The 23196-nt window shown below is 30.7% G+C and overlaps 3 protein-coding genes across 5 annotated transcripts; 1 reads left to right on the top strand and 2 right to left on the bottom strand.

The window, feature by feature from the left end:
* Positions 1-501: 501 nt before the first annotated feature.
* LOC124934071 (protein DETOXIFICATION 16-like) lies at positions 502-3730 on the bottom strand. 2 transcript variants are annotated; one of them, XM_047474540.1, is made up of 7 exons: positions 3410-3730; positions 2774-3318; positions 1673-1759; positions 1541-1597; positions 1224-1462; positions 832-1037; positions 502-741 (listed from the first exon to the last, which is right to left on the bottom strand). In XM_047474540.1, exons 1-7 carry the CDS (start codon positions 3713-3715, stop codon positions 679-681), a joined length of 1503 nt encoding a protein of 500 aa, XP_047330496.1. In that variant the 5' UTR covers positions 3716-3730; the 3' UTR covers positions 502-678. The 2 variants fall into 2 exon arrangements, with proteins under 2 accessions (XP_047330496.1, XP_047330497.1); XM_047474541.1 differs by having other exon boundaries at positions 2774-3314; positions 3410-3691.
* A 1640-nt stretch (positions 3731-5370) lies between these two features.
* On the bottom strand, positions 5371-13987 carry LOC124933967 (DExH-box ATP-dependent RNA helicase DExH3-like). Of its 2 annotated transcripts, XM_047474420.1 has the most exons (19): positions 13500-13987; positions 13277-13431; positions 13099-13186; positions 12781-13017; positions 12109-12204; positions 11086-11274; positions 10817-10976; positions 10582-10712; positions 9727-9894; positions 9366-9638; positions 9035-9229; positions 8696-8899; positions 8101-8170; positions 7844-7992; positions 7300-7608; positions 6873-6932; positions 6577-6729; positions 6377-6487; positions 5371-6064 (listed from the first exon to the last, which is right to left on the bottom strand). In XM_047474420.1, the coding sequence occupies exons 1-19, from the start codon at positions 13749-13751 to the stop codon at positions 5594-5596; spliced, it is 3471 nt and encodes a 1156-aa protein (XP_047330376.1). In that variant the 5' UTR covers positions 13752-13987; the 3' UTR covers positions 5371-5593. The 2 variants fall into 2 exon arrangements, with proteins under 2 accessions (XP_047330376.1, XP_047330377.1); XM_047474421.1 differs by lacking the exons at positions 13099-13186; positions 13277-13431; positions 13500-13987 and having other exon boundaries at positions 5383-6064; positions 12109-12194; positions 12781-12903.
* Positions 13988-15215: 1228 nt separating this feature from the next.
* On the top strand, positions 15216-17101 carry LOC124933963 (T-complex protein 1 subunit delta). Its single transcript, XM_047474414.1, has one exon. It carries the CDS (start codon positions 15322-15324, stop codon positions 16921-16923), a length of 1602 nt encoding a protein of 533 aa, XP_047330370.1. The 5' UTR covers positions 15216-15321; the 3' UTR covers positions 16924-17101.
* The last annotated feature ends 6095 nt before the right edge of the window (positions 17102-23196 follow it).

The raw sequence follows: 23196 nt of genomic DNA, 5'->3' as shown, positions 1-23196 counted from the left end.
CAATAAGATATTATAAAAATATATATAATTTGTCAAAAACCAGTCTCAAACCAAACAGGTCAGTCAACATGTACAATTGACCAGAAAAAAATAACATCCTTATATTTTTCAGTTGATTTTTTTTAAATAAATATTTATTTAGGAATAGAATTAACAAAAGAACCGCATTTATTTATGGTTATAAATTGAATGATAGTCATGGATATAAATTGGATGATAGTCATGGATATAATACAATATTATTTTAGTCATCCATACCATATTATATATATAATAGTTAGAAAGGAGCAAGCAAAAATGTGCAGTCGGGTCGGAGTTTGCCCCACCCGAATTGGAAAGGCCAAATTAGGGACCCATTTTTTTGTCAAAATCATGCATGGTTTTTTTATACTAAATATTATTCATTAATCTAATTTATTTGTGTGAATATACAAGAAATGTGTGAAACACATCATTAAATTATTAATAAAAAGTCAAATTTATTTTATTACAATCAAATTATTTGTTATTATATTTTTTAATGTTTTGACCAAGTAACATGATTGAAGAGAATTTTACAATGTCATTTGACTATCTTATTGCAAAAGATATCTCCATTACCGTGGCAATCTCAATTTTACCTTTCCATCTTCATGTTTAAGGAAATCCTTTCCTCGGCCACATCAACATCTTCAATCTTCATGATACTAAATCAACCGGTAATGTAGTCGAGTCATATACGCGTTCTTTCGCTTTCCTAGCCTGAAAATGTTCCACACTCGTAAAGATAAAAAAAAATCAATACAACCAAAAAAACAAACCCAAAAAAAGTGATTTTCGTTTGGCAATTACTTCTTGATCCCATTTTGTGCTGAAAACAATTGCAAAGAGACACAAAACTTGTACAAGAAGTGCACATAGAATCCCAAGCCAAAGGCCCTCTCCACGAATGTGCAAAACAAACGCAAATAGAACAGCACACGGGAATCCTACTAGGTAATATGATCCTAGATTGACAAATGCTCCGATCTTCTGAAACCCACATCCTCGGATAGTACCTAAACAATATATCGACTATGATTAGATTTTAAAAAAATAATTGGAAGAAAAAAACTATTGTTCAAATTGAGTTACTATTTGGGTATTGATTCTGTGAGACCAAATGTCATTAAATTGAAGTTCGGCTCGTGCTAGATTCCTAAGTACATAAATAAATAAAACATTTGTGGTTGCTAATTCAAGACCTGAAAGAACACATTGGAGTCCATCCATGAAATTCGACATTGCAAGAATGGGCATCATTCTTGCAACATATCGAACAACCTCGATTTCATTGCTGTATGCGAATCCCCAAATATTACGAATCACTATCAAAACACCGCCTATCAAGATGCCTTCAGCCACAGCCATGCCCAAAACTACTTGCACTGCTAACCGTGCTGCTTCTGAATGCCCGGCTCCCAATTCATTGGAAACACGGGTACTGCACCAAAATTCAGAATATCCGCTAACTAATTGAAAAATGATGTTATGAAATGAGATTATGTAAGAGACCTCAGACCTGGCTGCATTACTAAGGCCAAGAGGAATCATCCAAACAGTTCCTGCAGTATTGAGGCTGTTCAAATAAACAAATTGGTCTTAGTATATGGTTGAAAGCTAAAACATTTTAACAGACAAACGTGAAAAATACCAGACAGATAGCACTGAAGTCTCGAGTTTAGGATTTGGAAGAAGCCCAGATAGCAGAACCATCATTTCAAATGACCACATCTCCAAGCTATTAGAAACACACCGGAGTAATATGAACATTCAAATTCGTTTTCATATTCGAGAACAAAGACCTTGTTTGATCTTGGGTTATTTAGATTTTTTTCATTATCAATAAAAATATTTAACTTGTTTGGAGACTAAACTAGAATTGAATTTGACATTAAAATTTCAATTATGTGAATTCTAATTCAATTCTAAATTTTATGTTTGGAAAAAATATAATAAAAAAAATTTGAATATATATATTATCTTATATCTATATTATTTTGATATTGTTTGACAAAGTCAAGAGTTTTTGTTTAGAGGTTAGTTCTCATTAAAATATATATATATATATATATATATATATATATATATATATATATATATATATATATATATATATATATTTATTCTGATATGTTAACTTATTAAATTAAAAAAATAATAATATTGGTTTGCCATTTAACTTCTTAAATTAATAAAAAAAAAATATCAGTCAAAATGTTAACTTATATTTTAACACTTTAACAGTGAAAATGATAAAATAATAAGATATTTTTGTTTAAAAATCATAATATATATATATATATATATATATATATATATATATATATATATATATTTAGAATTACAATTCCAAGATAAAAATAGTTTGGTTGAATTCTATTAAAATTCTAATTCCAATTCTTAATTTTAAAGGCTTTGCTCTAACCAAAAAGAACCTAATAATTGAAATTAAATCCCCAATTCCATAGTTAGGTTATTTGAATAACCAAGGCTTGGTTGGATTGTGGGTTCAATAGATTATTTCAAAATAAACTTGTTTGGTGTAGATTATTGAAAAAAAAAGTATAAATAAATGTACTTTGTTTAATGATTTGATATAAGATTCAAATAATTCATATCAAACAAAACCACCCAATTATGATTATTATCAAATAATCTTGTTTGATGTGAATTATTTGAAAACAAGTTAGTTTTGGATAAAAAAGATCTTAAATATCAAACTAAGACTAGATCATTAGAAAAGGAAACATACCAAACCATGACAGCAGATGGGATAGCAAGCTTAACAAAACTAGGTATATTCTCCAATGCATCTTTAGAGAATCCATTCCAAGTTTTAGCACAAGAAGAAGAAAACTTAACATAAAGTGCCAACAACAACACATTAATCCAATAAGACAAAGAATTAGCCAAGGCAGCTCCTCTAACACCAAGACTGGTTTTAAAAACCAAAACCCAACACATTGGAAGATGAATTAAGGCAGTAATGCCAGCAGTAATCATCATAGGAAAAACAATGTTCTGTGTCTGCAAGAACTTAGTAAGTGGTTGAAGAAGTGCATAAGCAAATATACTTGGTATCATAAAACAAGCATAGATTCCAGCTTCTCTAGATATATCAGGATCTTGACCTAATAAAAGAAGAATCGAACCAGTATTTGCCCAAATAACAGCTAATGGTATGCTTACAATTGTAAGAACTATTATAGCTCTTTGCATAAGTATACCAAGCATATGATATTGTTTTGCACCGTATGATTGTCCACATAACGTATCTAATGCACTAGCCATTCCTGCCTATTGAAATGATGCATCAACATTCAACAATGGAAAACCTAATTTTGTGTTTTTGATTTTGAAATTGAAATTGAAATTGAAATTGACTGACCAGTAAGCTGAAGCCGGTGACGGAGGAGAAAGAAGTGGCCATGGAAGATCCGGATAGAGAAAGTTCTCCGAGATGACCGGCGAACATTACGGATATGAGTTGTAAGGAATACTGTAAGAGGCTGACGGAAATGAGAGGTCCGGCTAGCCATAACTGTCGCTTTACTTCTTGAAGAACAATCTCTTTATTGAGATTCGATTTATGGCAATTTGTAGGGTTTGTTCCATTTCCATCGCCTGCAACTTCAACTAGTGGTGTGCTTAGAGAAGATGATGACACTAATGAATTTGAAAATTCTCTATCCATTTTTTTTTCTCTCTTTTCTATACCAATTTCAAGTCTCAACTATCATATATTTATAATGCTTAATGTTTAAATTTAATAAATATAAAAAAAATATTAATTAAGCAAAGTTTGAATCTCACATGTATTTATACAAACTTAATTTTTTTTCAAAATTATAGAAATTGGTGTTATGATTTCGGATAGTCGAATAGTCTGTTCACGATTTCTTTCATGTTCCCTCTCAGAGAGAGGTGGCAAAATAGTCTCTTTTTTTTTTTAATAGTTTGCCCCTCACACTTATGAGAAGCATAGAGAAATCGAGAACAAATAATCCTATTTAATTTTGATCTCGGATAGTCTGTATTCGATTTCTCCTTACTCCCCACAGTGAAGGGAAAACAGTCATTTAAACTATTTTTTTAATATTTTAAAAAAATCCTTTATTCCTGTCATGTCTTATCTATGTAGTTTTTTTTTTATATCCAAATATTACCAATTAAATAGATTTTATCATCAAATAATAAAAACATTTAGATATAACATGGCTCAAACAAGTAGTGAAATTTTAATACAATAAAAAATTTATGTGATTTTAAATAAATTTGACATTTTTTTTTTCAAGTTTGTATACATGAATGCTTAATGATCAAATTTAATACTTTTGATTTTATAACTTTGTGCATAAAATTGATATATTTTTTTTATAAATAATGTATTTAATATTAAATTAAATTTGTAAAAATTATTGATAAAAGATGTAACAGGTTATACTAATATAAACAAGAATATTTTTTTAATGTTTAAGTTAATGATTATGAGTTTGTGTAAGTTAATGATATGAGTCTAAAATATGTAATAGGTTTTGTTTTATCTAAATAAACTATTCTACAATTTGTTTGGTTTGATTTGAAGTTACTTTTTTTATAAAGATATTAATATTAATGAATAGTTTAAATTATATTATAAATAAAAATCCTAACACGTTCTTTGAAGAAGAGAACAAGTAGAACTGTACTAGTAGAGCATTAATTAATAATTAGTAATAAGAGGACGAAAACATCGTAGTTGGAACTTGGAAATTTAAGAGTATTTTTATATTTTTATTCAAAAAAATCACATGGGTATACATATATATGTGTTATTGACGATTCAATTTTTAGAGTCGTGTTCTACAAGAATGTTTGTTTCCTTTAAATTAGAGCTTGAATTTTATAATAAATTTTGAATTATTTAAGTCTATTAATTTCAAGGAAATGAGAATTTTTGTTAATAAATTTTTTTCAATTAATATTTGATGATAAAAATATTAAATATATATTTTTAACTAAAATTATTTTAGTTAGTAAATTATATAAAATAATTAAAATAATTTTAATTATAGTTGAATTTAAAGAAAAACAAACATATCTATAATACTAAAACTCTATAAAATAATTTTTATTATATATAATCTTTTAATTTTTTTTTGCCAGACAAACTCAATTTGTTAACAAATTTATATAACTATAGTTTTAAAAATATATATATAAAATATAAATATAATCAAATAACATTAGATTAGTTAATCACAGGACTCTATTCATTAACTAAACTATTAAAATATATTCTATTTAATTTAATTTAATTTTATGATTATATATTAATACTTGTTGCGGCAAATACATGAACTACAATACTAAAATCCTCGACCAAAAACTACAAAAACAAATATTTGCCTCTTTTGGTTATTGCTCGATTTAAAAAAAAAAAAAACCCAAATCATCAAGGCAATAACTTCGCCAAATTGGGTTGTCAAGCTTGACAACAGCCTGGACCTTCTATTTTGTTTTGTTTTGCGAAAAAGCCTATTGTACCCCAAACTATTTGGTTGAATAGTGAATACCGATCTTTATATCTATTTTAGTCGTCTCGATCTTCTGGCATGGACCTACGTTTTCCAGTCTTACTCAAAAGAGTTGACATATGATTAACAATCACATCAGATGATTGAGTTTCACCCATGAACCATACTAAAGCCTGAGAAGCTACATCCTTCTCAGCTTGTTTCTTATTGTTGCATGGCTGACCAACAAAATTAAGTCCTTTTAAGATTAAACTGGATCGAAATTTACTCATTTTCGCTGGAATTGTCTTGTATGTAGGCGGTCCATGTCCTGCCCTTTCAAGCAATTTCTGTAATCGAGTCTTGGAATTTTCAAGTGCACCTTTTAATGGTGTACACATAAGAGCATCGGATTTACCCTTTTCTGACGGTGCAAGTGGCTTGCGACTGAACACAAATTTACCCTCACACCGATCCTCTGAAATTAATGATCTTACTATTGACAGAAGCTTGTTGTGGCTTTGCATCTCCAACTTGGGATTATGAAGCTGAGAAAAGGAATATAAATCGAGAATCAAATCAAAAGCAATGTCAGCCAGTTGAATTAAGCTCAATTGATAAGTGTTATTTAAAATCAATTCTTTATATATATTCAACTCAGATTAAGCTAGAAAATTGACATAATTATGTAATGAACAACTTAAATCTGTGTAATATAGTAAGAGCCTATAATAGACTACTGTAATCTATGTAAGGGTAAAATAGTTTTTAAGTACTTTTCCGATATTAGTTCCATATTTGATTCATACTTAACTTTCAGATTTATCAAACGTATACCCTAAATGTTCGAGAATACTTACTTTCATTTGGATAACTTCATCAAGCTCTTTCTTCAACCTCAAATATGTGGTTGATAAGGCAGGTGTCATGAGAAACTCCAAATATCCCCCAAACATTTTCAAGTGTCCATCCTTATCAAATATCAAGAGAGAATATTTTCAACATAAAAAAGAATTTAACTAGATTGCTGAATAGAACTATATTGCACAGAGAAGCTTACCAAGCCCCCACTAGCAATTTTTCCTCCAAATAAGAGAACTACTGAATCTGATACCGCTGTTGAATCTCGTAGAAATACAGCATTCGTCTTAACTTTTTCACTGAAAACTAACCATGGATATGGAATTTTTTCCGCTTGAGCATTCACGGAATTCTGAAAACAGAAAGAAGAATCATGTACCTTAAATTGAAGAAGCCGTTGGTTGAGAAACATCAAATTTTGAGGCTAATTGAGAGTTACAATGTTTATGAGAAATACCTCAAAGAACAAGAGGGTGGAGAATATAAGAAACTTACAGAGTGTAGGAGTACTTGCCCATCTTCCATTGTTTTCAGTTTAATATACTTTGCTTTGTTCTGTAATCATGAATAATATCATAAGTTCGCATTGATGAGGAAAATCGGAGAAATTTCGATCTTCCTAATGAATGAGTTGTCTATTGAACAACGTTGAGGTCAACGTATTCAAGACTAGGTATAAACATTGTTTGAATATTTTGAAGTTGTAACAAACACTGTAAATAAAAACTATAACATTTCAAAAAAAAAAATCCCAGATCACCTACCTAAGATGAGAAAATATCGTGATTTGCTAAACATAAACTTTATTTTTTAGACCAGAGTTTATTCCCTGAAGGAGGCTAATATACAGCATCCCACCGTCATGACCTCCCATTTCTATCTGCTAAACAGGAACAAGAAGTGAAAATGCGTTAAAACTCACCACAACGGAACATATGCCAGGGAAAAGACCTGAGCAGATAACAGCACGAACAAGATGCTCATCACGACTCCATGTATTGCAAGTTTCCGTGCTATTATCAATAAAACCTGCGTCCTTAAGAAGATTGAAGAACTGCTTCCGAAGAGAATCAATGGCCTTCATGATTTGTGCAGAAAGAAAATTTCTCCAGCAGTACTCATAGCCAGAATGCTTTCTTTCAGCAACTTTCCACCCTTCATAAGCCCGAACAAGTGCAAAATGGTCACTGAAATCATTAGCAGAGAATTGTGCCTTCATAGACTCTGCAAGCTGCAAACAAGGTAAAAAATTATCATGTAAATTACTAGAACGGAAAACAAAGTGGAAAGATGTTGTGAATTAATGTTAGAAATCAAGTTAGAAATAAAAACCAGCTTAGTTACAAGCTTGAAGAAGAAATATGAAAATTGAAATTAAATCGAGTTAGAAATCAGTACACTAAATTGCATATCAAAAAGTTGAAAGTATGCAAAACACATGTATAAAAAAAGTAAGTGTTTCTTACTTCCTTCCTGTCAAAAGGCATCAAGAAAGGATCCCTAACGCTTAGACCAGCAACAACCGTCATTATGGGATCAAGACAGTTGAAAATAGCCCCTAATAATAGCATTTTCCCTAGCTTGGGCTCCACTGGAAGCATAGATAAGTTTTGTCCTGCATGCAACAAGTGCAGTAGCTGTTCCTTAGTTTTAAGGAAATTTTCACACTAAATTCACATTCAAGTAATGGGAAATAGTATAGTAAAATACAAGACCCTCTTACCTAACATGGTCAGATTTTCATCCTCATCCAATGCCCCAATGATTTTCAAGTACTCAATAGCATTTTGAACCTGAAAGAAAAGAGAAAACACATATAAACAAGATCTTCCAATGCATATATTAATGAAAATACAGCTATTTTAATTTTATGTTTTTGGGAAAAGGCAATGACTATTTTATTTTTCTGAAAGAAGATGCAATGCCTTTATTTTAATAAAAACAAAAAGAATGATGTTCAACGGGTTTAAGACCACAAAACAATATTATCCTGACTATAACCTAACTAACTATACATGAAGAGTGCCAAAAAATAAAAGGCATTGCCAAAAAAGATTCAAGCCTAACAAACAAGTTATGACAGATCTCACACGCGGGAAGCATAAGAATCCGAGGCAGCTAGATTGGACAGTCAATGTGCATTATAACACTTACAAATATCATTAGACTTTCTCTTTGGAGCTTTTTTTTAAGCTTTGCATGCCCTTGTCTTATGACATTTTGGCATGCAATTTCAGTGCATGAGAGTAGTCTATTTGTGTTCTCAATTTCTTTGTGTAAACAAATCTTTTACCTTTATAAAAAAATTTGACACTTACAGATAAAGGTTCCGGTGATTGCAAAGCCCTAGATAGGAACTCGGAAATACTCCCCAATTTCAAGCTTTTAATTTGCAAACAAAGGGACTGCAGGGGTGTCCTCAGAAGTTCAGGGAGTTGATAGTCAGCTAATGACTCATATACACAAAGGGGATAGAGATGGTAACACTCGCCTGGTTGAACACGACCAGCTCTCCCTCGTCTCTATGAAGAATGTGAGAACTCAGTTAGAAATACTTATTTGTTAAGTTGTGACCAATTGCAATGACATGGCCATGTTTAGTGAAACCACACCACTAATGCAGTATATGTTATCTCAGTTTGATCTAGATGATGTACCTGCTGAGCTGAAGCCTTTGAGATCCATGATGGGAGCAAACATGGTGTGTTATTCAAAGCATCATATGAAGTCTCCTTTGCCTTTCCACAATCAACAACGAAAACCACGTCATTAATTGTGATACTGGTTTCCGCCATATTAGTGGCCAAGACAATTTTCCTCACCCCGTCTTCAGGTTTATCAAATATTAGCCTCTGAAATGAACAAGAAGAAAAATATTGGGAAATAGGGAAGCACAAGGGCAAGGGAAAATAACCAATTTGAAGGAAAAATAGGTGGGAATAATCACTATAAACTTGAACAAATATAAACAAGTCAATAGCAGTTCACCTGCTCTGAGCTGGCCATTGAACCATGGCATGCAAGCAACAACACTCTTCTTGGATCTCCTAGAAGTGGATGAGACTGGAGCTGCTCTTTTAAAGAACTTATATCATCCCAGCCGGTCATAAATACCAAAACAGCACCAGGTCTCTCTTTTCTAGCAATATGGCAAAGTACATGCTCAATGAGGTTAAAGCCAATTGAATCGGGATTCCAACAGGCTAAAGACTCCCGAGTTCGTGAGCTGCATTCCCTAAAATCAGCAGCTTCAAGTGCTTCCTATTCAAAGTGCAACATTACGCATGTAACTAGACAAACCATAAGATGCAACTCAATTAAGGGTGGCTATGAGACAACACAAGTATACCTCCACTGCTGAAGCAATTTGGCTCTTCCCCTTTCTGAGAGCTTGCTTTTGCAATTTCCATGACTTTTCTTGACCATAATTATCAAGCTGATTGTAAGGAGTCAGCTTATATCCAGTTGTTTCCAAAATGCTCTCTAGGAAATGACTCCGAACAGGATAGGTAAAGCCCTAGGAAGAGAGATTGCATCAAAGATAAAAACATTGTCGCAAGAAAGTACTTTTGCATCCTAAACTTATCAACTCACGGAAGTTTCTCGAGAATAGATTGCCTAATGAACCAATATTTGAAATGATAAATTATTCAAAGGAAAAGGCTAACAGTCTGAAATACATAGATACAGACGTAGTAGTTTATGCAAAAACAGCTCAGGAATCTCCATCACCTATTATTAAAAAGAAGCAAGAAAAGGGGTGCCTTTCCAGGATAACCAATTTTCAACAAACACTGAAAACTTATTTTCTTAAAGGTTAAAATTTGTATTAATAGAGTTGTCGCAAGGGCAACAAACATCAAAAAACAATTATGGGCTTGTTTGATGTGGTTTATTTTATTTTAATTCAAATAAACCACTATCCCATCATCCATCATTTCTTTCACCAAAACATCAACCACAATAGCCTTACTACTTTATTCTATATAACATTTTAAAATTTAACTATTAAGGATATTTCGGCCATTATACCCCCAAATAAACCACTTTTTACATAAAACATGTTTTTTTTTTGTTTTTTTTTTTGTTTTTTGCAAAAAAACAAATTTAAACAAGCTCCTAGATAATGCACCCATTTATTTGATGAAGACCCATCTTATGGAACACTTGAGGTTGTGATGGGTTATTACCCCCTCATACTCACAGGAATATGAATCATAGGAGCGCCACTGAAGTATGAAGAAAAAAGCTCTGCATTTAGTGTTGCGCTCATCAGAATCAATCTTAATTCTGGCCGTCGAACTAGTAGATCCTTCAGGACGATGAGAAGAAAGTCTGATTGAAAAAATAAACATATCATAATGATGTTAACATCCAAAACTGAAAGACATCCATTAAAAGGAAATGGAACACATTAGCTCTAACTGTTCCACAATTACCTTCATTCATCCCTCGTTCATGTATCTCGTCAACAATTACATGAGTTACCCCATTCAAATTTCTGTCAACAAGTAACCTCCTTAATAATATCCCTGTTGTGCAAAATAGAAGGCGAGTATCCCTTCCTTTCATTCCCTCCAGCCGAACTTTATAACCAACCTTACAAGAAAATAAGGAATGAATACAGAAATCAACTTTTTTTCCTGATAGCACTGACAAATAAGCAAATTTATAAATAAAATAAAAAAAATCACAGTAAAAGACATACCAATCCCCCTAAGCTCTCCCCTCGTTCTGCTGCTACTCTCTCAGAAACAGACATAGCTGATATTCGCCTAGGCTGGGTACAAACTATATTACTGATAGCTCCACGAGCAGCATCAATTTCAGATTCTAGGATGTATTGTGGAAGCTGTGTGGTCTTACCACAACCTGTTTCACCTGAAACAACCACCACCTGCAAAATTGTGGTAAACGGAACAGATTCGACATTACAACTAAGCATTTTTCATGCGTGGTAAAAGGTAACCAGTGAAAAAAAATTCAAGATTAGCCTTTCAAACAAAGATGCTATAGAATTGATGATTTCTCTGGTATGCTTATCAAACACCTATGGCAAATTAAAACTTTTAAAAAAGGACCACAGTAGGGGAAATGAGGATATGCAAAACCATGTGTTAGTTATCCGCAAACAAACAGCAGGTCTGTAAGAGTTTGGCTTCTAATTTTTTCATGAAATATTTCATAGGCAGCTGTTATATGGGAAGCGTTTTGGAATCAATAACAAATACCCAGGAATCAATTAGTGTCAACACAATTTGTTTATTAGGACTATCAAAGGAGAAAAACAAAAGAAAATTTATGATTATATTCTTTAAACATTTGCTTGGAACTAAGGGATGCAGTCTTTAAAGATGCAAGTGATAATTTCTGGAATGTTTAAAGCATCCTAGTTGTAATAAAGGCCGCCCAAGGGATACACACCTAGTATTGAAGTGATCAATAACAAATATATCCGCTCAGATAATGATTTTGAAAGATAAAATGAGAGAGACTGCATTGTCCCATACTAGAAGGTGAATAAGGTGTATTAGCAAAAACAAATGAAAGAAGGAACACTTGGGTTAACTTATAGTCTTGAATAAGATGAGATGAAGAAGATTCTGTGATTAGCAATTGGGATCTATGAAAGAAGAATAAATGAGATATTACAATAGAAATTCTATCAAAGAAGGTTTTCTTTAGTTTTTTTTTTTTCAAATAACAAATACAAAAATTAAAAGCGTGGCACCTGATTTTGTGAAATAGCACTCAACAATGTATCTCTCTTCTTATAAGCAGGAAGGCTTTGACGGAACTGGAGCAACTTCTGACCTTCTGAAGATTCCTACAGTGAAGATATTCATTAAACAAATTAGGCACACATAGATAAAAATCCGTATAACATGTTTTTACAAAAATAAAATAAAACTGGAGCATAAGATTAAAACCATTCATGATGAAGAAAGCTTAAAAGGGAACAAGATATAACTGATATTCTACCAAATGCAAAATAACATTACAACCAAAATGCACATTGAGGCTGTTGTTTACTTATAATATCCTGATGCAAAATCAAAACAAAAACTAAGCTAATGAGCACTTTAGTAGAAAGTTTTCTATTCATTTCAGAACCTCAGAATAACCCCAAACATTGGGATTGAATGCATAGATTACAGATAATTCAACTTTACCTTTGCTAATCTAGTTAGGGACTTCAAAATAAATAAAAGAGTTGTTACATTCAAATGATGCCTTAAATTTGAGCAAGATCTAATCCAAAATTTTACAAGAGATTCTAGAATGTCAACAAAGTAGAGAATCTTTCTATCGCCAAGATCTATGAGAACATAATAATACAACCTTAAACGGAAAGACCTAAGTTACAGTATACAAATATCAACATAAGAAGGGTATAAAGAACCTTCCATTCTAGCTGCTTGTCACGTAGTTGCAAGCTTCTCCTTCTAAGAATTCTCTCCAATATAACTTTGTTTTGTGTTGAAGGCTCTTCTTGCTCATTTAATTCATTAGAACCAATGCTGACAGGACTGCTTGAAAAGGCATTATCTCCAATTTCGTCCATCTCCATATTTTTGCTATAGTTATACTCTTTCAAATGAGCGTCTATCTCCCTTTCTAAACCGTAAGGTAAGACAACCTGCATTTGAGAATTCAGTAACTAACTATACATATAAATGATCTACATTGACAAACAGAAAATGGAAGTATCAATGAACACCTCTCTTTGAGGACGTTTATGGTCCAGATCAGGTCTGTAATTTGGCAATTGGACCTTGCTGAAAACAACTTCTTCTGCATATTCACGACTACACAAAAAGAAATGCGTATAAAGATATCTATGAGTGAAACAAATAAGCAAGATTGCATGTTTTTCTCTCAAAATGTGATTAGGTTACCAATAAAGACCCATTCTAGTAGCCAGAGCTGAGATTTGCTCAAAATCACGTCTATCTTTCCTATCTCTAGAAATAACTTCTTGTTCATTTGCATTGCGCATAAGCATAGTTAACTTCAATTTCCACTCTTCTACATTATCCAAGGTCGAACCATACTGCAAATGACAAACGATGTAGGGCTCAAAAGACAATTCAAAACAGTAGTTAAGAGTAGGGAACAAACCAAGCTTTGAGAGTCAAATTCTCGATTGGATGTAAACCGGCGATAAAGAAATTCTTGCTGAAATTTGATAGGAGAAAAGGCATTTCTCTTATTCTTCAGAATGGATGAAGAAATAGAAGATAGTGAAAAAGACTTCCGACGGAGAGCTCGTCGAGTGAGCTGCAAGGTGATATTTGCAGCAGCTATCGATGATTTGAGTTTGAACAGAGAGAGATTTAGATGCTTGTGAATGAAAAAGGAAGAATAAAGCATGGCGATTGCAAATGGTGGCTGCAATTGGACAAAATTAAGAAGATGACGGCGATTTCCAATTTACATGTATCTAAGAGGACGCGTCTCTGTTATGTGTTAGTGGTAATGGAGACTTCGCTGCTCTGAGACTGACGAGATGAGTTCAAGAAGAGGCCGGTGGCGAGGAGAGGCCGCCGGCGCCGTGATTTCTCCCGGAAAACACTGATGCATATTCCAACCATTTCTTCTAATCAATTTTTTTCTTCAAATTGTCTTACTACAATTAAATAGTTATTACATATATATCAATTTTTTTATTTTGCTTTCCTTTATTATTATTTTTTTCTAATTAAATATTAAATAAAAATGTTTTAAATTCAAACTTTTTTTTAAGTTAATTGTTTTAGGTAGAATTGTCAAGATTTTTATTAGGATAAATTGAGATTTCATAATACATAACATTTATAAAAATGCTCAATTATTAAATTTGGGTTCTTTTTTGGGTTAATTGAAATTTCAAACATTTTATTTAATCTTCACAATTTGAAACTCATTATTGTTACATTAATTAAAAACGAGGTGTTGTCAAGATTTCGAAAGTCGATAATCTATTATCTACGTGATATTTAATAAATTAAATATTTATATCACTAATTTAATTATCGAATTTTAACGAATCGAAGGCTTTGAACACCGAATTTCAAAGAATCGGTATTCAAAAACTCTTAATTCGCTGAATTTCGATAGTTAAATTAGTGATATAAATTTTTATTTATTTATTTATAAATATCACATAAATAATAAGTTAACAACGTTTAAAACTATTAAGGCAAAATCTCATTTTGTATAATTTTAACAATAAAAAGTTTTAAATTACGATGTTTAAAAAAATATGTCCAAAATTTCAATTAACACTCGATTAAAAAAACTTCAGTTTGACAATTCTGCCTTTGTAAATAAATAAATATGATATATATATATATCACTAATTTAAGAATTTTAGTTCGTTTGAATCTTTTAACTATTCAATTGTAAAAATGGTAATTAAAATTCTTATTTTATTGAAATTTAATAGTTAATTTGATGATATAGATATTTTATTTATTTATAAATATTAAATAAATAATAAATTATATGTGTTTAAAATGTTAAGATTTTTTTTTTTTTTTTTATAATTTTAAGAAAGAACTTCCCATTGAAAAGTTCAAGAATACATAAAATTTGGCCTGAAGCCCCAGTTGAAAATTAGGCATTTGTTTTCTTAATTAATGTTTTGAGAGATGATTAAATATAATTCTAAATAAAATTTTCAAATTTATTATTTTTCTCATTTTAATCAAAGTCTTCATTTTTAAAAATATAATTATTTAATATTCAGTTAATGGATTGGGCTGGAATTCAATTGGGCCTAATCTCTTAAAGGTTTTACTACTCTGTAACTCCCTCACCTCAGACCTATTACCAGAAAATTCCCGCTTCTACTTCGACCTGTCGATCTAAACTTCTCAACTTTTAGGGTTTTAACTTTTCATTTCTCCATTCCCAATTTTCAACTTCAGATTCACTCTCTCTATTACTCAGATCTCCCTCCATGGCAACAACATCTGTTCAAGCTCCTCGTGCATCCAAAACCGAAAGCTACGTCGATAACAAGCGCAAAGATGATATACGTCAAGCCAACATCATCGCTGCCCGTGCCGTTGCAGATGCCGTCAGAACAAGTCTCGGTCCCAAAGGTATGGACAAAATGATCTCCACAGCTTCCGGCGAAGTAATCATTACCAACGACGGTGCAACTATTCTCAACAGAATGGAAGTTCTTCAACCCGCAGCGAAGATGTTAGTTGAACTCTCCAAATCGCAGGATATAGTCGCTGGAGATGGAACTACAACTGTTGTTGTTATTGCTGGAGCTCTTCTCAAACAGTGTCTTATCCTCTTAAACAGTGGTATTCATCCTACTGTCATCTCTGATTCACTTCACAAAGCTTCAGTGAAAGCTGTTGATATCCTTACTGCCATGGCGGTCCCGGTTGAGCTTACTGATCGTGATTCGCTTGTGAAATCTGCTAGTACTTCGCTTAATAGTAAGGTTGTTAGTCAGTATTCGACTCTTCTTGCTCCTTTAGCTGTGGATTCGGTTCTTACTGTAGTTGATCCTGTGAAGCCTGATCTTGTGGATCTTAGAGATGTTAAGATCGTTAAGAAGCTTGGAGGGACTATTGACGACACTGAGCTTGTTAAAGGTTTAGTTTTCGATAAAAAGGTTTCCCATGCTGCTGGTGGTCCAACTCGTGTTGAAAATGCTAAAATTGCTGTAATTCAGTTTCAGATTTCTCCTCCGAAGACAGATATAGAACAGTCAATTGTAGTTTCCGATTATTCGCAAATGGATAGGATTCTGAAAGAAGAGAGGAACTACATCCTCAGCATCATCAAGAAGATTAAAGCCACTGGGTGTAATGTGCTGCTGATCCAGAAGAGTATCTTGAGGGACGCGGTGACTGATTTGTCTTTGCATTATCTTGCGAAAGCTAAGATTCTTGTAATTAAGGATGTCGAGCGTGATGACATTGAGTTCATTACCAAGACATTGAACTGTTTGCCTATTGCCAATATTGAGCATTTCCGTGTTGAGAAGATGGGTTATGCTGATATGGTTGAGGAAGTTTCACTTGGAGATGGTAAGATTGTAAAGATTACTGGGATTAAGGATATGGGTAGGACTGCAACTGTTCTTGTTCGCGGTTCGAATATACTTGTTCTGGATGAAGCGGAGAGGAGCTTGCACGATGCTTTGTGTGTTGTGAGGTGTTTAGTGAATAAGAAGTTTCTAATTGCAGGAGGTGGTGCCCCAGAGATTGAACTTTCAAGGCAATTAGGTGCATGGGCTAAAGTTCTTAAGGGTATGGAGAGTTATTGTGTGAAGTCATTTGCAGAAGCACTTGAAGTTATCCCGTATACTTTGGCTGAGAATGCCGGTTTGAATCCAATCTCTATTGTGACTGAGCTTAGAAACAGGCATGCTCAGGGAGAGATAAACGCTGGTATTAATGTGAGGAAAGGGCAAATCACAAACATCCTTGAGGAGAATGTGGTGCAGCCACTTCTCGTAAGCACAAGTGCAATCACATTGGCAACTGAGTGTGTGAGGATGATTTTGAAGATTGATGATATTGTTACTGTGAGGTAAACTAAAAAAATTCCATCTTTTGTTGCTGCTATCTATGGATTGGTTTTTTAATGAATTTTGTCTTACCCTTCATAATTTAATGTTTTTCTTTTGTTATTGCAACTTCCTTTTCTTGTTGTTGTTAAAACTTAATTCGACCCTTTCGATCATTTGCAGTTAGAAAGTGTTATGTTTGCTTATAGATGGTTTCCTCTTATAAGATTGCTGTTCCCAAATCTTATGATCTTGTCATATTCTTGTTAAGATTGTTGTTTTTACTTTTGAATAGTTAAAAGATAGAATGGAATATTTAAACTTTCTAGATGTAGATGAGATCCTCTGACAAAGGACAATCCCAGCCACAAGTTATGAATTTGAATTTGAATTCCCTAGCCATGTATTCTCCAAATGGATTCCTTTAAATTCTTACCCCTCACCATGTGATATGGACCAATGAGAATCTCATTCCATTTGAATCACGTCAAAAGGAGCATTCAGATAACCTCCTTATCGATTAAGCAATCGCTTTCTCATCTCAAGAATCGAAACTAAACAAGCATCAATGCACAATGTCAAGGATCTCATACTTGCTCATATTCACTCTTCTAGATTGATTCCCTTTGTTTTGTTACAATTGGTGGTACTCTATAGTTTTCTTAGCTCATTCTCCAAGTTATATTGTTATTTTTGTTCTTAACGAGTTTATATTTATCAAACTTCATATTTTTCTCGAACTCTATCGTACTATAAAAGGTTAGGGCTGCCACAAGGTCGTGAGTTCTGACTTTCGTGGACCATTTTTAAATATATGTACACGCCTTGCCTCAATTCTTAACATTTCATTTAAAGCATTTGCCTTCGAAAATAACCGCCAAATAGGCACCAATCGGATGAAGAGGACATTTTCAATTTCTTGAGTGAGTTGCCTTGTGGCCTTTCAAATTTTTTTATTTAAAGAGAATATTAGTGATAATATTATTATTTGTCTAAAATTCATCTAAAATTCAATTATATGAATACATTTATTTGAATAACTAATCATTCTCTTATAAATATAAGTTCACCATTGTCTCGTAAAATTAGAATTATTTAATAAACCAATATTTCATATTGATATTGGGATGTGTTTTGAATCACTACTTTTGATTTTTAATTGCACTATTTTATAAATTTTGAGTTTGTTACATATCATATTTACTTTTGTTTCTAGAAAAAATTCTAAAATACATACTTTTGTTACATATCATATAGTGTTGGGAGCTATACAATTTTTATTTATTTGAAGTCTTTATAACCATTTTTTTTATATATATTAGAGACATGTATAATCTCTTATACTAATTTTAAAAATTAAAATAATTTAGCCTAATTAATAAAATACACATATCATGACATATATGCTTGCAATTTCACAATAATAATAAATTTTGCAATTCTTCAGTTTATTTATTTCCATTAAACTACATATAATTTTTACAATTGTACTTGTTTTATTCATTTCCACTAAACTACATATAAACTGGGTATGTCATGTAAACAACAAGTAAACATGTATTCCTATCATTAAAAAAGGATCTTAGGAACCCGCTGTGCTATGTTTGGTTACCACAAATGCATAGGAACAAGTCTTGTTGAATCAATTCTCGAACACTTGACAAATCATTCAACCTGCAAAATGACGGAACTATGATTTAGAATCTATCCGGACTAAATTTTTTCACAAAATCTTGTGGGTAGATCCGCCTTTAGACCTGCAAATAAACAAAATTAAAATAAATCCAACACAATAAATAGAAACAACAAGTTCATGATTCATGTCCAAAATATATATATATATATATATATATATATATATATATATATATATATATATATATATATATATATAAACTATACAAAATATAAAAGAAATATTCATTACATATGAAATTATACCGAATATTATTCAAATATAGCTAAAAATTAGTAATACCATAGTCGGATCATGAAAAGTTAATTGGGTTGGAAATTTCCAAAACAACGATAGGAAGTGAAAACAAAATTATAAACTACTATGTTACAAATGAACTGTCGAAACAAAAAAAACAAAATAATAATTTTAAACATTAAGATGGTGATAGAAGTATGAAGAACACAATACAATGTGTCAAGATCTAGTTTTTGCAATCATATTTGATTTTTATCTTCTATCAACAAGCCTTATTACCTTTTCAAACAAAAAAACCAAAAAAAACTTTGAACACAATAAATAAAAACAATGTCTTAAGTATGCATGTCCAATATATAGAGAGAAAAGTAAGAAAAATACATTATATATTATATGAAAATATAAAAAAAATTATTTAAATTAATTATTTCATTAGTCACTTGATTAGATCATAAAAAGTTGTGTAGGTATAGAACAACAGAAAAACATAGAACCATAGAAAATGAAGCTTTAGAAACACAATAATAATAATAAAAGAGAATTATGAAGTAAAAAATTGAGAAATGATTAATAAGATGATGACAGAACCATAGAGAGCACAAATGAAAGAGATGCGATGGATAATCGTGGTTTTTGCACAAAATCATCCGTGCTCTCTATCTTCTGTCAGCAATCTATGATCACCTTCGACCAAAATAAATAATCGATTCACCTCAATAGCTCACTTCAATCATTTACTAATATTCTTCTCATCAAAACAAAATCATAATAAAAGGGATGAGTTGTGGTGAGTTTAATTGGGAGAGATGGAAATTGGGTTGTATTTATAGGAGAAAGAAAAGTATATGCATTGTAGTAGAAACTTAAAGAAGAGGAGATATTATTTATTTTTTGGACAGGGATGGCTATAGGTGCTCAAAAGAGTTTGAATTTGAAAAAGATAGGGTATAAATTCAAAGTTTATAATAAATAATTAAATATATAAGTGGGAATAAATAAGATCGAGATGATGTAGTAGTGTGATTTAATAACAATTAATAAAAATAAAAGTGTGATTTAATTTTTTAGATTACTTACTAGTATAATAATAAAAGATTTAATTTAATTTAAATAAAAAAAATTAATTAAAAAGTAAGGATAAATGAAATTGGTAATTTAGAAAGAACCATAGGAGGACTTGTTGATTGGCTCATCACTCATGTCATCATGCATTAACTACCACCACAACTCACAAACATCACATGATCGGTCAAAATCACTCCATAATTAGTGCAAAATGTTTATAACACTATTATTATCTTAAACCCATCTTAATAGATGATTAATAGATGAAACGAGTTGATCAATATGAATTTATGACTATTTTTACAACTTCGATAGAAGAAGTGAATTAAATTAAATGAATTTAGGTACTCCCACGTTAGCCATAACCCTAAGGTAAATTCGTTGTTCATAAGAAACCTAGATTAAGATGATAAATAATAATAATAAAAAAAATTGAACACTATATAATTATTTGATTACAAAATAAATAAAAAAGTTGTCCAATCTTTAAAGCATATTGGAATTGTGTATATGTACCATTTGCATGTGTTGTATTGAGTGAAATCTTACTCAAAAAAAAAGTTTTAAATATCTATTAAGTCTATATATAACCCAATATTTTAAAATAGGTATAGTTACCTTATGCATTGGAAATTCAACTTTCCAATTAATCTCTTCTCACTAATCACACATTACTCTTTCATTGACTAAAATACCATTTATTTTAAATTATTATTTTTTATTTTATTTATATATATATCAATACTTTTTAAGTTTTTTTTATCAAAAATAATTATCACTTCATCAAACATCATTATTTTTTTTTTCTCTAGATTAGTCAAATAACCCCAATCCGAACAATGCCGGTTATTTAGTGAATTTGATTATTTTGAGATACATATTTTTATGTTTCCTTTATAACTAGTGAAAATGAGTTTTTTTTTTAACATTGTAATTATCAATAGCGAAAATAATATTGTGTATATCAAGTCTTAAATGTCAAAAATCACGAACTTGTTTATCATTTTAAACGTTTTAAACTGATGTAAAGTCATGTTAATTTTTAATATTAAAAAATAATAATAAATATAATATCTCAATTAATAAAAATGCAAAAATTATAAAGAAAAAAAAGTTTTTATGGACAATTCAAATAAAAAAAGTTATATAGAGTCAATTCTAAAAAAGTAAAATTTATTTAAAAAAATACAAAAGTTCCTTTAAAAGAATAAATTAAATGAAGTTGGGATAGGTAAGAAATGGCATCCCATGGAATCCTTGTTTATCAAATTAAATGGGGGAGTGGACATTACGTACACATTCTCTTATCTTCTTTGACGTGTCAAAACCCCTACATGTCCAAGTCACTTTCTATGGTCCCACATTTAGAAAATTTCAGCATTTCCCAATTATAATTTGACACCTAGCTAGCTACCTCTAGCTCACCCCACTTGTTAGCATCACTTTTGATAATGAAGTTGAGGAATATGGATGATGTCAAATTCAAAAAAAATAATTATGAAAAAATTAAAAATATATTAAACAAATTAAGTATGGATTATTGAATTGTCAAATTTAAACTTTCTTATGGGTAAACTTAGTTTCCTTTCATTACACACTAGAAAGACAAGTCGAGATGTACTAGAAACTGGAACTCGTCACCCAATATCCAAGTCAGCAAACTCAACACCGACAATAATTTTTTTCTTCTTTGCGGTCGGGTCTATTTGACGTGCAATCTCATCTCCAACTGAGACCACTCGACGGTTTTAGTGCATTGCCCTTTTGATTAGAGTCAAAGACTTTCTACCCACCAGTGATAGTCGAACATCATACTTTAATTAAGACCGGAGAACAACTATCGACTACCCTCGCAGGCTCCTGGCATCAGAAGATTCAGATGAGTCAATTAATATTTTATACATTTTCTTTCGAACCTCACAATTTAGGATTCTTTATTATTAAAGTTATACTAAACAAATTTTGCCTTAACAATTTTAAACGTCGTTAATTTACGTTTAAAAATCTCAAATTCACAATTCTGCCTTAAAATATTAATAAAATAAGTTGTAAATAAAAATATCAAATTCATAAATTGTGTTTCTTTATTGGAGAAAATTGAGATTTTGGATCTATTCTAAATAAATTTCAAAGGTTAAAAAAGTGTTAGAGTTATATATAATGATATTTTTTTTTAACTATTTCAAATACCGTTAACTTATTATTTGCATAATATTTATAAATAAATAAAAAAATAAAATTTTTATTTCAATTACTTTTATTATCAAACTTTCAACAAATTAAAAATTTTCACTTTCAATTCTATAAATATTCAATAACAATACTAATTTATTACATTACATGAAAATAGAGATGCATAGAATAAGAATACACATGCTATCTATTGATATTAAAATATATAATCAATTAAATAATCAATACTATTAAATATTGAAAATTTGGAATCAGGAGGACGATGGGTGGCCCTATGCAACGCATAGCCCATATCCGGTCGGGCCCTGGCCCAGCTCCTACAATTATGTGAGTGAGGGGATTTTTGTTAAAATTAATTTTGAATATATATATATATATATTTATTTATTTATATATTTTGTTAATTAAATATATTTAATTAATTTATTTTCATTTATATTTGAAATGCGTTTAATTTTAACTTTGTTAATTTCTTTTTTGAGTTTCATTTTCATTTATTAGGATTACATTTTTATTTTATTTTTGTAACAAGTCTTCAAAATATTAATATTTAAGAATAAAATATATTTCTAATAAATTTAATATATCATAATTTTTTATTCACATTTAATAATGAACATCGACAATATACCTCCATTTCAGTACCATTGATACCAATAATATTATAATTTAATTATATTTATAAAATTTAATTTTTTATACTTAAGTTTCAACTAAGTTTTAATTTTTTTTATTAAGATTAATTGATAATAATTATGTGAATCTTATTTTTAAAATTAAAATTTAATCAGTATACTCAATATTTTGACATATGATATTTTTGATATACTAAAAATATTAATAATTTTACATCCTCAATTATAATTAATAAAATAATATTTATTAAAATTTGAAATTAACCCATGTTTATTTCTAAAGTTATTTGCATATGCAAATAAATTATTTTGTAATAATATATGAATACACATCACTGCTCACGTGTCACTTTCCACTTCTATCACTTATATTATTGGACATAATTAACCTTGCTCAGGTCTCTTCATGGAAAAAATGGATGGAGATAAATGTTCTAATTTACTTTTGTTAGAAAAAAAACATATTTGTAATAT

This window comes from Impatiens glandulifera, chromosome 4 (assembly GCF_907164915.1).
Source record: "Impatiens glandulifera chromosome 4, dImpGla2.1, whole genome shotgun sequence".
In the NCBI taxonomy this organism is placed as follows: Eukaryota; Viridiplantae; Streptophyta; class Magnoliopsida; order Ericales; family Balsaminaceae; genus Impatiens; species Impatiens glandulifera.
The sequence above is the reverse complement of the archived record's forward strand: the minus strand, read 5'-3'. Positions and strand labels throughout refer to the sequence as shown.